At 48.4% G+C, this 17,079-nt stretch overlaps 1 protein-coding gene across 1 annotated transcript in view; it reads left to right on the top strand.

Moving 5' to 3' along the window:
- Positions 1 to 17,079, top strand: part of Vac14 (VAC14 component of PIKFYVE complex) — a 115,281-nt gene that overhangs the window by 58,924 nt on the left and 39,278 nt on the right. Inside the window, exons 13-14 of the mRNA XM_038313171.2 lie at positions 4,214 to 4,370; positions 15,940 to 16,072. Coding sequence (XP_038169099.1) covers positions 4,214 to 4,370; positions 15,940 to 16,072 — 290 coding nt within the window. The remainder of the gene's footprint in view (positions 1 to 4,213; positions 4,371 to 15,939; positions 16,073 to 17,079) is intronic.

Here is a 17,079-nt window from a genome sequence, read left to right as displayed (position 1 = left end):
AGTAGTTTTATTAACAAACTTAGGTTTAAGGACCAGAGCTGAGTATGAAACAGGCACTCTTTATCTTGAGCTGATGATGGTACAAATCTCAGTTTCCTCATGTAAGAGTGTAAGGTGACACGGATGGTGATTGAGAGTGTTAATTCCAGCCAGAAGCAAATACAGCTTGCTCCTCTGCCCTCTTTGTCTCTTGTAGCCTGGTTCTTGAGCTGTTCCAGGAGACATGACCTTGTTCAGCTCATTCTTCCTGCATGCTACTGGTTCTTCCTAGGCATCTCTTCATATGGAAAAAAGTTCCCTGCAGACATCTAGTAGGGCATGTACCTGGTGTCAGGGATCGTGCAAGAGCTGGGGACATCTGTACCGTCAGCCTTGCTTGCCCATACTTTTCTCACTCAGAACATTTGACCTCCCGGATTTGTTGCTCAGAGGGCATGTGTCCCGGTCCACCTGCACAGAGAGATCCCTGAGGGGCAGCATGACTTGTAGAAGCAAAGCGCCTGAAGGAGACCAGGGTGACCTCCTCCTCTTCCTCATCTGTCCTGAGTCTGAACCAATTGTTAGATCATAGGCCATTAGAAAGAACTGCCACTTGGGCAGTGGTGAAAGAAAGCCAGTTCTCTAAAATGCTGCCGGACTGGGAATTAGTGTGCTAATTTGAAATTTTGGTTTAGTTCTTACGTTTTCCATACAGATTATATACCAAAACTGAGCAGTTTTTAAAATGTTTTCTCAAGGTTTTTAACCATCACTACTGCCTAATTCCAGGACATTTCATCCCCCAAGAAAGTAGCTGTACCCATTAGCAGTCTCAACCCTAACTACTGGCAGCCACAAATGTACCTTCATCTTTTCAGATTTGTCTCTTCTAGACATTTCATGTAATCATGGTAGTTTGTAGCCTGTATATCTACCTTCTTTGACTTAGCAAGTGTTTATGAGGTTCTTCCTATTGCTACATAGGCCAATATCTTTTTTTTAAATTGTGTATGGTATGTGCACATGCCACAATCAAGGATGACTTTCAGGAGTCAGTTACCTTCTATCTTACTGAACCAAGATCTCTTTTGTTTCTACTGATACAGAGCACATGTCAGGCTGTCTCTGTCTCCCATCACTACAGGAGCACTGGGGTTACAAATGTGCCGTACAGCTTATCAGATTTCTACAGCAAGACCTTTTACTCACTGAGTCAAGCCCCCTTCCTCATTTCTTTTTATGACCAGGTCATTTTCCTGTGGAATGGATATACCACATTCTGTTTATCAGAAGAAGGACCTATCTGTTGTTCAACTGAGATGAATGTTCACATAGAAGTTTCTGTGTGAACATATGTTGCAGTTCTCTTGGTAACACCTTGGAGTGGGAGTACCCCTATGAAAACTCTGTTTAATTATTATAGAACTTATCTTGGCTTGATTCTTGCCTTGCTGTTTAGTTTTGGTTGAGTCACCCCATGCTGTCCCCCGACTCCAAGTCCCTGATCTAGTTTCCCATCCCTGACCTTTGGGAAGGGCCTTGCTTGTGAAATGGAGTTCCAGAGAATGGTGGGGGCTAGGATCTGCTTCTCTTTCAAAACTTCATAACTGTGCCATCTGCTTTCCCACCACACCCTCTTCCCTCTGTGTCTTCCCTTCCTGGAGCCAAGAGCCTGCTGGAGACTCTTCCTTTCAGGAGACAGAGCCCCAGGGCTACAACCCAAACCCACCTAGGGTCCTCTAGTTCTTGGCCTGACATGGTGCTACCTTTTGTTCCTGCCATATGACAGGGCTGTGTAGGGGCCATGTTTTCCAGTCACTGAGGAGCCGTTTCCCACATTCCAGCAAATAGAACCTATTCCAAGAGCAACTAAAACCCAAATTCCAGTGCACAAAAGGACAGGCAAACCATAAGCTCCTGGCAAGGGCCATTACTTTGTTGATTCTTGTGCCCACAGCCATAGGCAAGGGTGGCTTTGGCTCCCTCCTACAGCCCAGTATCTTATGCAGCTTGGATAAGAGCAAGAACTCATACAGGCCTAAAGAATGTCTCGGGGCCTGTGTTGGGGGAACAGTAGAGGTGGCATCTGTGTGAGTGACACCATGACCAGCCTAGAGGAGGCTGAGGTGCAGGTGTTTAAGATCATGTGCCAAACATGTGAAATAGCTTAGAGAAGACCAAGAGGCCGGAAAAGGTCAGCAGGCAAAGGGATCCTCAACAATGGTACAGGAAAGCTGGTCAAGCAGAAGACTGACAGGCAGGAAAGTGTCAAGAAAAGTGACAATCACATAGCATCCGGTAAGGCACTGGCTTGTTACCTGGCCTGATAGAGCCACTTTCACATTTCAGAGACCTTTCCAGAGTTATACACAAACATGCCTGTCATGGCATGTGTATGTAAATGAATATCAGAGGACAACGTGTGCTAGCTGGTTCTTTCCTTCCACCATGTGAGTTCTGGGAATTGATCTCAGGTGAGCAGGTTTGATGGCAAATGGTTTTACCTGCTAAGCCATCATGCCTGCTCTCTTTACCTTTTTGAGGCCGAGTCTCTTGCCGAAGCTGGGGCTCACCATTTTAGCTAGACTGACTGGCAGCAAGCCCCCTGGATTTGACCATCTTCTTCACTCCGGCACTGTGGTTACAGACATGTGCCACTGTGCCTGATTTTTTACATGGATACTAGAGATCCAAACTCAGGTCCTCTTGCTTGCAGGGCAAACATTTTACCCACTGAGCCATCTCCCCAAACCCAAATTGGTCCTACCTTTCCCTCCTAAGTTCTGGGATCACTGGTGTGCACTACACTTCATACCCTTTGGTGGTGAGCAGCTCCCAGTGAGCCTTGTCATCTTGAAGGAAAGCAACTTGTTGTCTGCAGTGTGCTGTGTTGCTGAGCTCCAGTATTCATAGGTTGGGTGTATAGACTGTGATATTTTCAAATTGTAGTGTGTATATTAGGACATAACCCCATCTTCAGTTGAAGAGCATTTGTGCTTACAGGGATTTGTAGCCATCATCACTATCTGATATACCAGAACATTTCATCATCCCAAAAGGACCCACATCTTAGCCTTATCTTGACCTTGTGTTATCAAATTCCACCCAGCTAACCTCTCAGGGCCCACCCACAGAGCTCTGCAGCTTTTACCCTACTCCCCTTCCCTACTATGGTTCTTTTTTCCCCCTTCCTCCTCCCACACCATCCAATGATTAATTCTTGGTCTGGGTTCAAGGTAGCACAATAAAGGCACAGCTGTCCCTGTCTTCAGCCGGTTTGCTGAAATGTGCTGGGTGTCAGAGTTAGTCCTAAGGATGTACCTGTGGGTGAGGCAGAGGCAGGCCTTCTTGAGAACTGATGATTTGGGAGCAGAAAGACTTGGCAGAACCTGCAGTGGGAGGAGCTCCATGTAGGGGGAGTATAGAACACAGGTCTTAGGACCCATGACCATACACAAAGGGGCATGCATCCATGGTCATGCCTTCCCAACAGGGCATGTCCCTGGTCTTTCCCTACTGTATAATGCAACAATGGGATGGGTTTTGCCATTGTGCAGCTCTGGTGCCAAGTGAAAATGATGTAGTTTCAGGGCTAGGGGCACTTTAGAGGCAACCCCAGGGGAAAGAGGGCCTAAGGCCTAGAGTAACTTGCACGTGTATTCTGCCTCTTCCCTGGAAGAGTCAGTAGGCAAGTTGGCAGCTGAAGAGGCCTTGCCCCCACCCAAAACTGAGTGGAAACATGTGGGAGACAGTCCTGTCTGGATGTTAGGAAGTCACCAGAGGCCAGAATCACACCCAAAGTACAGAGGACCCTTTGGGTTCTGTGTGACCTAGTGTCACCTCTGCAGTGATGTCTGTTCTTGCACAGGGAAGTTTAGGACCAAGAACCTCATACAATACAGAGACTGAGATACATCCTATGTATGGTTCATCCTGATGCCGAAGACCTGCATCTCAAGGAGCCCTCTCCAGTCCTTATTCAGAGTCAAAGAGGTGTTCTGCAGGAAAGATTCTCCAGCCTGATCAGCTTCCCTTCCTAGGCCTCGCCATCAGTATCCTCTTAATCCGCACTTCGCCACATTTCCCCAAGCCCTTTCACAGCAGTGGGCAAGCAGCACTTGGTCTACAGGTGTCCCTTCCCGACAAGACACTCCTCATCTCTGACTTCACCTCTGCCACATCAGCTCAGCCCATAGTAGGGAGTGTGTCCTTCATCCTCCGCTTGTCTCCACAGGTTGTCTTGAAGGATCTGGAGGTGTTGGCAGAAATTGCTTCCTCCCCTGCAGGCCAGACGGATGACCCAGGCGCACCTGATGGCCCTGACCTCCGAGTCAGCCACTCAGAGCTTCATGTGCCCACCTCCGGCAGAGCCAACCTGCTAAACCCTCCCAGTAAGTATTTCCCTGAGGGCTCTGTCCTGAGAAGATGCTAGTACTGACTCTTACCTTGTACCAGGAGATCACTCGTAAGGCTGTTCTGCCAGGTATGAGGGCCGGTAGATTGCCGACCCATGGTCTTCTACCACAAAAGAGAGAACCCTCCTGCTGCCTCCCGGCTCACACTCCAGTAGCCCCCAAAGAGACCCTCAATGCCCTTTTCCCTCATCTTCAGCACTTTTGATGCTTTTGAACCACTGACTAAGCACAAAACCCTCTGAGGCAATTTCTCCACAGGCAGGCAACCAGCCAGGACCTTCAGTCTTGGGTCTCACAGGTGGAAAAAGGCTAGGCAGCCATTTCCTCCTCAACAAAGCTCAGAATAGCTCTCAGCATGGCAGGCAGCCCAGGCAAGAGACAGGATAATTCAAACAGGCTGTTTCCGGGCTGTCCTTGCAAGTGAAGGTAGCCAAGGCATTCCTGGTGCTTGTTCCTCGGCTTCCTTTGGGGTGGCAGGTAGATCTTGTCCCTGGCCACACTGCCTAGTTCCTCCTCTCCCAGGCAGAGACTGCCTCCCTAAGCCACGTGATCCTTAAAAAGGCCCAAGGACACAGTTGGTAAGAAATTACCCAATGAGTCTTGGATGTTTGCCAGGTCTTTGTCCCTTGAACCCCTCATGCCGTCTAGACACAAGGACCTCATTAGCTTTCCATACACCCATAGCTTTTCAGTAACATTGTGTCCCTCCTGTAACTCCATGATATTCTGGTCCCTAGCCTTGGATCCATATTACACCTGACCCACCCCAGTAGAAGCCCCTAGCTGTTTGACCAGACAACCATGCCCAAGAAGCAAAGAGTATTTGTCTAAGAAGCAAAGAGTATTTTCAGGCCTTGGTACACCCCTGGATATGCCAAGTCAAATCACAGGCCATGTACTGAGGACACTCCTCCATGACAAAGCTGTGGGTCTCCAGAGCCCTGCAGCAGGAGGCACATGGGATCCCAAGCTCCAGGCTCTCCCTCTGCATGTTCTGCCTGATGTGCAGAGAGAGGGACTCCAGCAGCAGCCTGACTTCCTCTCTCCCATTTCCCCAGGATGCCATCACTTCCTCACTCAGGAGACCAGTTTCCCTTGAGCAGTCATTAGCTGTGGTCAAGGAAGCAGCTCCCATATCCTGATGCCAGGACCCCTGCTGTGGCTTCCACCTCCTGTCCCTCAGCAGAAGAGTTCAGTCTCTACCCTCTCTGTCTTCAAGTCAGCATAATAGGGGCCAGCCCCAGGTTCAGGGGACAGATGGCAGAAAGGAAGTGTGGTGGTGCAGAACAGGTAATAGGAGCTACACTGAAATGGAGGAAAGACTTTTCCTTAGATGTGGGGGGGGGGGGAGTCAGAAGGAGCCCTGCAGTGGTCCTCAGTCCTTCCTCCGTAGGAGATAGCACCCTACCATCTTATCCATCTTCAGGGTGACAGCAACAGAAGGTTGCATGAGCCATGGGCAGACTGAGATACCTAATGCTCCCAGGACCCTCTGTGGTCTTTTGTTTTTCTTTACCTCCTTCCTGGGCACAGAGAAGTTGATAGCTGCAATATGGGTTCCTGCTACTGAGAGTATGAGCCAAGAAACTACTTTAGGCACCCAGTCTAGAGTTGGGGTCCTGCAAGGTTCCTGGGGGCCATCGGGTATCAAAAGCATGCTGCTGCTTAGAGACAAGAGCTGAGAAAACTTACATGGCAGAGAACTCTGAATCTCAGTCCTCACCCCATCAAAATGGGTAGGCCGTTAATGAGGCTGAAGTAGTAGGACTTTTACCCTGGTCTGCCAAAGCTCTTGGAATGAATCATATCAGCCAGGGACACTCAGAAGTCATAGAAAAGAACAACAAAACATCCAAGATGGGCAGAAAGTCAGTCTTGGGAAGAATATCAGAGAAGTGCCTATAACCAGTACTGCAATTTCCTTCACAAACCCGCAATTACTGGTAGCCACAAAGTTAGCCTGAGCCCTTTATGGAACTTGGGGCCATGAGACCCTCCAGACAGATGAAGGTGCATTCACATCTACATCTCCACAGCTGGCATCAGACTTTACAAATATGTTCATGACTCTGGAGGGTCAAGATCAAATCAGTAAGAAAGGAATGCAGAAACTTCCCCTCTGCCCTCTCCTGGCTCAGCTGCCTTGGGAGGCCCACTGCAGACGCCGTGGATAAGTGGGGCGGTGTTGAGGTCAGAAAGCATGCAGGAAATGTCCTCATTGCTCTGCTGGCTGTTCTTCCCCAGATTACTTCCTGGGCACTGTGCACACATGCATATTTGCACATGGACAGAGGTTGCAAGACCGGCCCTTCTTCCTGTCTAGAGTCCACTGTCATCTGCCTCTCCAGGACACAGATCTGAGAACCTGAGACTACAGTACTGTGTCCCATAAAAGGAAATCACTCCACCCTCCATGCAGGAACTTTTTAGAAGGCAATGTCAGGACATCTCCAGGGAAGCCAACGGCCCCTCCTTCACATTAGACCTGTACACTCATTAGTGCAGATCCCACACAGTAATGGGGAAGAGACCTATCACATGCCTGGGTGAGTGCTGTGTTGCCCTAAATGCAGTACCACAGTGGTTCCCAGGGCGCTGGAGACAGAAGTGTCCACATGGCACCTCTTTTCCTTTCATGTGACCTAGCATAAACTCTCTCCTGCCAGCACAGACAAGCAGGTCTGAATTCCACCTCCTTTGTTCCTGACCAGAAAAGAACTCCCTCCAGAACAGCAGGAGAGCTACCTAGACCTCTGAGTAAAGCCATCTCCCAGCCTGGGGCTCCTGGGACTCAGGTTACTGTATACCATCTCTACCCAATTCATAAAAATCTGCGCATGTATTGCCAGGCTGTGGAAAAAAAGGACAGTAATCAGTCCTCTGTGGGACCACCCTGACCCACAGAACAATTAGTAGAACCCAAGATCCATCTCTTTTTCTCCTAGGGCCTGGACAAGCTCTGCTCTCAGGCAGATATCAGGCCTGAGGTGAGCCAGGTACCCTCGGAGTCCAAGCAGTAGTGTGGCAATCTGGGCTAAGGGTCACTTGACCTAACATTTACGTGCCATGACCTACCTGCTTGCCATGGGCCATTCTTTCTTTTCCTATTTTTTTCTTTCTTTCTTTTCTTCTTTCTTTCTTTATTTTTTTTTTCTTCCTTTTTTTTTTTTTTAAAGCAGGGTCTCATGTTCCCCAGGTTGGCTTTAAATTTATCAGGTAACTAAGGATAACTTTGATTTTTAAATCATCCAGCCTCCACCTCCCAGGTGCTGGGATTACAGGTATGCACCACCACTAGGGAAGAGTAGGGATAGCTTTGTCTTTTCTCGGCAAACATTCTATTCCCAGCTCTATTGATGAACTAAAAACTGCTCATGGCAACATACTTTGCAGGGCTCATTGGTCTCCACCTCTAGCTCTGAAAGGGACAAAGGTGAAATGTTCCAGTTCCACTTCATTCCCTGCAGACTAGGCCGGTGTGACCAGATGTCAGCAGTATCTTCCTATCATCAGACAACCAAGTCCTGGAAGAAACCTAGGAGGCTTTCAGGAACAAGACCATTTCTCCCTGTGGTAACAGTGGTGCCAAGAGCTGCCAGCATTGCCATGCACTTATCCAAACCTGGTCCTGTGTTAAACACTTCACAGGGATATTCACCTAGATCAGCCCAACTCCATCCAGCAGCTCAGAGAAGAGAGCATGCCTTAGTCCCTTGACTGAGGATTGTGAAAGGCATTTGTACTGACCCAGGAACCTGGCTGTCAATTCCGCACTCAGAGAAGCATAGGGATTTCACCTTTGCCACCCTTGGAAGCTTTCTTCACCTAAGGGGAAAAGCAGTAGAAGCCTAGTTGTCTGACTAAGAACTGGTCTGGGTGTCCTGTTCCCAGCTGTGGCTCCAGCCTGTCAGTTCCCCGAGAAGTAGTTCTTTGCTTCACAGAGATTCCAGGGATCCCCCACTCTGGCCTCAGGCTCCATTGAACCTCATTTCCTGTCCTGCTGTCTTCTGCTTACTATTCCCATAGCTGACTGACACAGCTCCCCAGACCCTGCCCGTTGCTCTTTGGACCCCAAAGCCTGTATCTCCTTTCAGCTCTTGGGAGGCAGCAGAAAGATCTGTACCCTGTAGTGGGCTCCTGCCGCAGGACCCACCTCCCCGTCTTTCTAAACTGGGATAGAGTGCTTGGGGGCTTTGGAAGCTAAGACCAGCACTGTACTCTGAGGAACTGCCTTGATATCTGTCCTTAGTATCACAGGACCACTCAGGTTAGTTCTGGTGACAGCCTCTGCAAGGCTGCCGCCCCCAGCCCCTCATGCTTGTCAGGGTGGATGGTGGAACCCCCCCTGCATTCCCTCTTGGCTGTGACCTGTTAAGACCCCTCCTGCTGCCAAGGTGCAAAGGTATAGGTTCCAAAACCTTGGTAGCCCAGAGTGATCAGAAATGCAAACATTCGGGTCATCCCTGCTTCTTTTTTTATTTTATCAGGATCACCAAGTGTCTTTTATGTTCTTGTGATCTCAGGCCACAGGAGCTAGGTTTTGTTCACGTATGAATCCTTAGCAGCAGGTACCCAGCAAGGATGAGGACTCTTTTTAAGAGATGATTGAAATGAAGGATGGCTATGAACAGGTCACCAAAGGTGAGCAGAAGTCCCCAGATGCCTGTCCAGGAAGGTGTACTTTTGCCTACAACCAAGACTTCTTGTTGTTGGTCTTGCCAGTTCTAGCTCTCTCTGTCTCTGTCTCTCTGTCTCTCTCTATCTCTCTGTCTGTCTCTCTCTCTGTCTCTCTCTCTCTCTCGCTCTCGCTCTCTCGCTCTCTCGCCCTGACCTTGTTCCAGCCCTTGCTTCAGTAGCAGCCCCTTCCTGATAGCAGATGGCTGTGTGACCCCCACCACTCCCCTAAAAGCTGAGAATTACTCCTAAGCCCCTCTGTGACTGATTATCTTGTCTTGTGCTGTGAGCCAAGCAGCTGGAACGCATCCTGGATGTGGGTGAGGCTCCAACTCCTGTCTTAGGTAGTTACCTCCAGGATCAGGTCACCCAGGTGATGCTGGTGTAGTGGTCTTTCATCCATGGAACCAAACAATGGGTACTATTTTCAATTCTACAACTCCCTCAAAAAAAAAAAAAAAAAAAAAGACCAAAGCAGCTTGGCCTCCCTTCTTCCAGTCACTTAGTTCTATAGGAAGTTGCTCCTTCCCCACCAGTCTCCCTTTTGTCCCATACCAGCTTCCGTCTTGCTGCTGCTTCTATGAAGTACTTTCTTTTTGTTATTACTGTTTGTTTTTTGTTTCTTTTTTGTTTTGTTTTGTTTTGAGACAAAGTTTCTCTATGTAGCCCTACTGTCTTGGAGCTCCCTACATAGACCAGGAATGCTTGGGACTCATAGAGAGCCTTCTGCCTCAGCATCCCAAGTGCTGGGATTAAAGGTGTGTGCCACTGCCGTCCAGCTTCATGAAGCACTTTCTGTGCCAAGAGTGGACTGTACCCCTTTCTCTGAGATGGTCACAGATGAGAAGCCAGCTCACTGTCTCCATGGCCTGGCTAAATCAGCAACAGGGTCTAGATCTCATCTGTTCCTTTCGCCTCCTGGGTATGCTCTCAGTAGCCACTGGCCCTTGCCCTACTCCCTCAAGTCAGCAAATCCTAAGAGCTACTTGATTGGGCCTGCCCAGATCCCTGGGCCTGACCTCAGCAGGGAAGAAGGTAGAGAATGAAGGGGGTGGAGGGGGGGCTTGCAAGTGGAGTCTGAGCTGAGTGGCTAATGTTTTTGCATCTGGTTCTGCTGCACTGTAACTTGGATTGTGTATTGAGGCCAAAGCTATTTTTATCCTGACATGTGAGGCTCCTTCACGTCATAGCCACAAAACTCAATCCAAAACATCCCAGGGAAGGTTGTTTGTGAGGCTTTCTGCAGATTCTCATGTCGCCACATCAGGTTTCACTTAACAACATCTGCAGGACTGGCTCCCCAGCCACCACTCCACTGGCCTGTCTTTGTATACAGAGGACTCCCCACAGCATCTGTCTGCCCCTGAGCAGCCAGTCACGTGAGCTTCCTTCCAGAGCCCCCACAGGCTTCTTGCTTGCCCAAACCAGAAATATAAGGCAGATCTGTGTGACTGAGGGATTGCACTCTCCCTCACATCCCTGTCCTCTTTGGGTCAGGAAGTGAAGATCCTGCTCCTTTCAGCCCTTCAGGAAAAGCCCTGAGACACATCCCTCTGTCCTCCTGGCCTGCTGAATCCCACCAAAGCAACTTGTCCACCATTTGAGTGAACCTACAAAAGTGCCCAGTTGGTAATGCTGAGTCCAGTCTGCTAGGACGGCTCTGTCCAGATGCAGATCTGGAGGGCATGCTCTAAATCAGACCGAGCCAGGCCCAGCTCTGCCTGTCCCAGGCATGTGCAGCACCAGCCCATCTTGAGACAGAGGCACTTCAGACTGCACAGCCAGATGAGCGAGAGCTGGAGGTGGGTGGAAGAGGCTGGTGGAGGCGTTTGAGCTATCCCCTGGGAGGTGCAGGCTGCAGTGAGGCGGAAATCTCTGCAGTCACACTCCTGGGGCGTGTTTGTTCTCCACCTCCTCTCCTGAGCCCCACAGCCCTGGCTAAGAACTGTTAGGTTTGGGATGGGGCAGGTGATTCAGGAGGACACTGAGTCAGATTACTGGGGACTGAGGAATATATTAGATGTTATTTAAACACAATGAACAAGAAAGGCAGAGAGAGGGGCCCCAACATGGTGGGAGCTCCAAGGAGAATTCAAGACCCAGTACCAGAGAGAGACAGCCTGGCAGGATCTCTAAAGTAAATCAGTGTTCACGTTGCAGAAGAGGGAATCTCTTCTTATGCCTTTTTAGGGTAGGAGAGAAGGTCATAGCAAGAGGCTGCAGCCAAGTTCTCTGATCCCAGACAGGCAGCTGGGAAGTGGTGCAGAGCGGGATGTGGCACCTCTTTGATCTAAGCCCACTCAGGTGAGATGTGATGGCATGGGCAAGTCTGCTAGCTGGGGACCTGTAGGTGTCTCTGAGAGGAGGCCTGAGCTGAGGCCGTATTCCAAGTCTTTACCAGAGCCTCTTCTCGAGTCTCCAGACAGCACCCTGAAGACTTCCGAGGTCAGAGGCAGTTGGGCAAAAGGGAAAACCATGGTGGAGAGAGCTCTCACAGACCCTGACCCTGTCACCAGTGAGCACTGACAGCTCCCCTTTCTTGCCCAAGACTACCAACCCTGAATGGGTGAAGTGGTCTTCCTAGAAAGTGGGCTCTAAGGTCAGAGGTCCTGCTCCTGATGGTTGTATTCCATACAGAACAATCTGGGGTGCTGGGTGGCTCATCCTAAACTGCCACACCTAAGCCTCCTGTCAGCTGACTTTTTGGAAAGGCACATGGCCTTTTCAAAACCAGTCAGGGAATACTGAGCTTTTTCTTGTGTGTGGTCTTTGAACAATGGGCTCACTTGAAGAGCTGAGCTCACAGGTTTTCCCAGAGGAGACTGCGCATAAGAACTAGTCACTTGTCCCATGCTTTCTATCTCTCCACTAAAGGCCACCTCCATTTAGCCTGGTCACTGAGAGTCCTTTTGGATCAGTGAGAGCTCTTACTAAAAGGAGCAGAGATGTGTCCAGGGAAACCAGGGTAACCCCAAGCCATCTCTCCTGTTGTCTTTGATTAGTCTGTCCGCTCACCTTAGAGGCGGGGCACAGACAGCTTCTTTTTGAAGTATCCCTACAGAAATCCATGAGTTTGTTTCAGATCCTAATTCTCCTTGCACTTCCAGCCTGTTCAACAGGGAATGAGAACAGTCTGCCCCACACGGTTCTCCAGGACAGGAAACATTTGCTGAAGTCACACTCACCCCGTTTACTGAACACAGACTTGTGCCATGCCTTGTCCAGTACATTACATGTGTTTTCTCTTGTTAGGACTCTTAACTGCCCTTATTTATAGATGAAGAAACTGAGGCCAGAGCACTATGCTCGATGCTTTCTTTACCCTGTCCCTGGGAAGCTGCAACTCCAGTGTTCCCAAAGCGCCCAGCTCCTTAGGACTCATAGATGGCCACAGCCAGGGAGGACGTACTTGTGGTTACTCTCTTCATTGGTCCCTTTGTCCCTTTAAGTACTTTGAAGCCTGGAGGCCTTAGACCTGGAAATGAGGTGACCCAGGGGTGCACATAGAGAAGCAGGAAGGAGACAGGGACCCAGATGATGCAGAAATATTCCCCAGAAGCTTACAGGTAACTAACTAGATTCCTGTATGCATGTCCCTGGGGCTGTAGGGTAAGTAAGCAGGCCATGACAGCCATCACTGATGTATCTTCCTGTGGGTGAGGATGATGGGGGGGGGGGGGCTGCCTCAACAGCTGTGTCTTCAACCACCTCATCTACCATCAGTCCCAGCTGGGCCTAGAGTTCCTCGATCTGTAAGAATGTGACACTTGATTCTGCAAACAGCCCCCTCTGGGCCAAGGAGCAGAGACTATTTGCCATTCCAAAGTCACTCAGAATCAGGGCAGCCAGTCTATCCCCAGCATGGACCCTAGAACAATACAGTACAAACAACAGAAAGTTGAATGGGGCCTGTCCTTAAACTGGGCTTTTCACTCGGGATACCCCAGCACAGTTCCCGGGAGGTTGGAAGTCTTGGATGGAGGGTGTTGTCTGAAAGAGTCTTGGGATTTAGGGTGGCAGGATTTGGAAGTGTGGAGGTTGTGTAGAAAGGTATTGGGGTTGAAGGCTGCAGAGTTTGTAGGTAAAAAGCCTTCTAGTTCCCAGCCACTTCCCTGCAAAGATCAGGGGAAACACAAAGGGCCCTGAGGTGTTTCGGTGCTGCTGTAGCCACTGGCCACCAGCAGCTCCGCTGGGAGACTTGTGCAGCCCTGGGTGCTTTTATCCATTCCTTTATACAGTTGGCCTAATGCTTCTGGAGGCTCATGTGTGCCCCCACAACCAAGCTTGATTTCCAAGGACCCCCTACACTCTGCTTACCTTGTTCCACTACCTACCTGCTCTTTCAGGAAGAGAGACTTCTAGACCAGAAAGAGGCCAGCTCAGAAACTGACAGTCTGCTGCCTCAGTTGACCCTATTTACTCTACTCTTTCAAAAGCATTGAGCAGCCAAAGAAAAAATGACATATTGGACTTAACCAAAATTTAAAATTCTGTGGAACTGGCGATGTATCTCAGGGGTAGAGGCTCCCTACCATGCATACATGAGACCTGTAGCACCACAAACATTGTTGTTGTTTGGTTTTTACAATACTTGGAATTGAATCCGTGGCCTTGAACACAGTAGGCAATGCTCTGTCATTGAGCTGTTGTGCCCCTAGCCCAAATATTTTTATTTCAGAGGACAGGCTCAAGAAAGTAAACTGGAGGTATAGCTTTGTAGTGGAGTGCTTTCCTGGCAGGAAGTAGGGAGAGACCCACAGAATAGAAGAAAATGTTTATAAACCACCTACCTGATAAGAACCTATATATATGAAGAACTCTCATAACAAAAAGACAAATAGCTCAATTTTGGAAATAGGCAAAGGAATGGAGTAGCTGTTTCTCCAAAAAAGATAAATGTAGGCGCCATAAACATGGATGGTAATACAGCTAGAGAAGTACAGATCAAACCCACAGTGAAACACCGCTTTCCATCCACTAGGATGGCTGTAGTGAAAGACAGGTAACACATGCTCCAGAGGGTCTAGAGAAGGCAGAGTCTCCTTTGTAGCCACTGTGGAAAGTGGCCTGGCAATTCCTCAAGACCCAAATAGTCTCCATGCTACCCAGCAGTTTCATCCCTAGATATATAGCCAACAGGAAGGAAAAACTATCCACACAAGACTTGTAGGCATGACTCTGAACAGCATTCATAATAGCCACAGAGTGGAAACCACCAAGTACTCGTTGTTCGATGAATTAACAAATGCAATATGGTGTATCCATTGTTTGGTCATAAAAATAAATAAAGAATGGATATGCACAACCAGGATAAGCCTTGAATATATGCTCTATGAAAGCCATTTTGGGTTCCATTTATTCGTGTAAAAATGTATGTGAATTGCATAGGATATGCAAGTATATAGATAAGGATTTGTTTCCAGGGCTTTGAGAAGAGACTAGGAAGTAAAGGTAATACAGGATCCCCGTAGAGGAATAATTAAAGTATTCCACAGTTATTGCTGCTTTCTGTACAGCAAAGGATATTCTGAAAACTTGTAGGTGGTATGCTTTGAAAGGCATACTTTCTGGGGCAGAGGTGAGACTAATAAAGCTGTTGTTTTTAGCAAAGATGTCCCACTATTAGATTGGGCAGACAGAAATCCCACCATCCTTGTCACCCTTTCCAGCACTACAGTTGGAGTCACCATGCATTGGGAAGGAAGGAGGATGCTGTGGAGAGTATGAATAGCCCACATCAGAACAAGCCCGGCATCCCATCAGCTTTGCTCCTGTGTCCTCCATGTTGGGAGGGCACATATGCAAGAGCAGGCTGGAGGAGTGGCGGTGAGGCAGAGCGTGTCTTCAGCCAAGGCCTGTGAGAGAGCAGTGCTGTTTGTCTGCACAGCCATCAGGGCTTTGCAGGCTTTCTGAGAGCCAGCTGAAGAGCACCTTAACCTATTTCCCATGCTAGGCAGGATCCAAACAGGTTGCCCTCTCTGCTGGGTGTTTGCCATCCTTAGCCCAGAGCGTGATTTATGTTTTTTTCTCAACACTGGGAAAGGAATTTCTCTTGTGCCTCATGGGGAGGTTGCTAGCTTTGCTGGCCATGGAGAAGTTGCACCTACCATCTTTTTTTAGGTTGTTTTCATTTTGTTTTATTGTTTTAGTTTGTTTTGGGGTTTTTTGGGGGGTGTTTATTTGGTTTGGTTTTTCAAGACATGGTTTCTCTGTGTAGAGCAGGCTGGCCTCACTCAGAGATCCACCTGCTTCTACATCCCAAATGCTGGAATTAAAGGATGTGCCACCATGCTCAGCTGTCTGTCTAACCTCTTTATTCTCGGACTGGCCACTGATTGTCCTTAATTGTGCAAAGCAAACCCTACATATATCTAATTTGTTGGGATAGTGGGGAGAATCGTGTTCATTTGTTTTTATTTTTAAGATTTATTTTATTTGGTATTACATGCATGTGTGTTTAACTATGTGTGGGTATGTGCATATGAGTACATATTACCATGGAGACTAGAAGATAGTGTCAGATTCCCTGGAATTATAGGTGGTTTTGAGCTGCCTGGTGTGGGTACTGGAAATCAAACACAGGTACTCCGCAACAGCAGTACATGCCCTTAACCACAAAGCCATCTCTCCAGGTCCTATTTGGTTTTTATTTTAGCACCTAATAGAAGTCTAACCTGTGAGATGTTCACTAAGTGAACCAGTGTATGTGCTTGTATGTACCCATAAAGTCCTTGCTTCTGGTCTCTGGCCCTTGATTAGAGATCTTTCATCTTTTTAAACATAGATCCCTGGTATTTACAATTGTATTCTGTCTCATCATCCTGTAGACACACAATCAGATTAAATCTTGGCTCTGTTTCTTTCTTTGCAGGTACCAAAGGCTTAGAATGCTCTCCTTCCACTCCCACTATGAACTCTTACTTTTACAAGTTCATGATCAACCTTCTGCAGACATTCAGCAGTGAACGAAAGCTCCTGGAGGCCAGAGGCCCATTCATCATCAGGTCAGCCCTATATGCCTCAGCTTTGAATCTCTTGCTGCATATGGTGGCAAAGTAGCCACCTGCTTTCCTCCCCCCCCCCACCCCCTTTTCCTGTCTTTGCATTGTTCTTGGAAGGAATGAAGAGGGTTCTTCCCTCATACTAGACTGTGGCACTACCAACATGAAGCAGATAGTCCTTGGCATTTCTTTAAAAACTGAGTTAAGTGTTTATTTCTTGGAAGTGTTTTCCCTTCTGGTAAAATATCCTCTCCATAAGTGCCACCATTGTTCTTTTGAAGAAGAAAGTAAGTGAGCCAGACAGAGCATAACATGGACTAGAGCCCAGCTACTAAGTAGCACAGGATTTGACTAGTTCAGTGAAGCCATGTTCTTGCATTGAATGAACCTGGTCCTGGACAAGTCTGAGAACTGTCATCCCATGCATGGGACTCCCTCTTTGTTTGTCCTCAGCATCATAAAGCAGCATCACCAGAAGAGTGCCCAGTGTCACGTTCAGGCTAATGAAAGCTGGATCTAGAACAGTATCCTGCAGACTTCCCAATAAAGTCAAATGGAAGAGCCTTGCAAAATGATCCAAATGGTTCTAGATGCTCTATAGCAGTAGATCTTAGGTCTGCTTGTTAAAATCTGCCTAGACCTCCGTCTTGACCAGTGGAGTCAAAACCTCAAGGTGATGGGGTTCTTAATGTGGCTGAAGGTGCTTAGGGAGCAGACTGTATTGGTGTGCCCACAAAGGTGTAGGAGCTGGGTATCCCAACAGAGTTGCAGTTGGCACAGAGAACCTGATGGCAGGAATGCACATGAAGAGTTTACTTTGCTGTGAGCCTGAACACAAAGTTGAGCAGAGCTCATAGATCCTCTCCTCGTCCCCTGGGGACTCAGTACATCCAGCATGGCAATTACTTGCTGTTCCAGAGCTCAGTCCCCTCAAGAACTATGTTGAGTTCTGTCTGAGAGGGCATCAAGACCAGCCTCCAGACCAGGCCTCAGTCCACCCAACATAGCTA

This window comes from Arvicola amphibius, chromosome 15 (assembly GCF_903992535.2).
Source record: "Arvicola amphibius chromosome 15, mArvAmp1.2, whole genome shotgun sequence".
NCBI lineage: Eukaryota > Metazoa > Chordata > Mammalia > Rodentia > Cricetidae > Arvicola > Arvicola amphibius.
The sequence above is the reverse complement of the archived record's forward strand: the minus strand, read 5'-3'. Positions and strand labels throughout refer to the sequence as shown.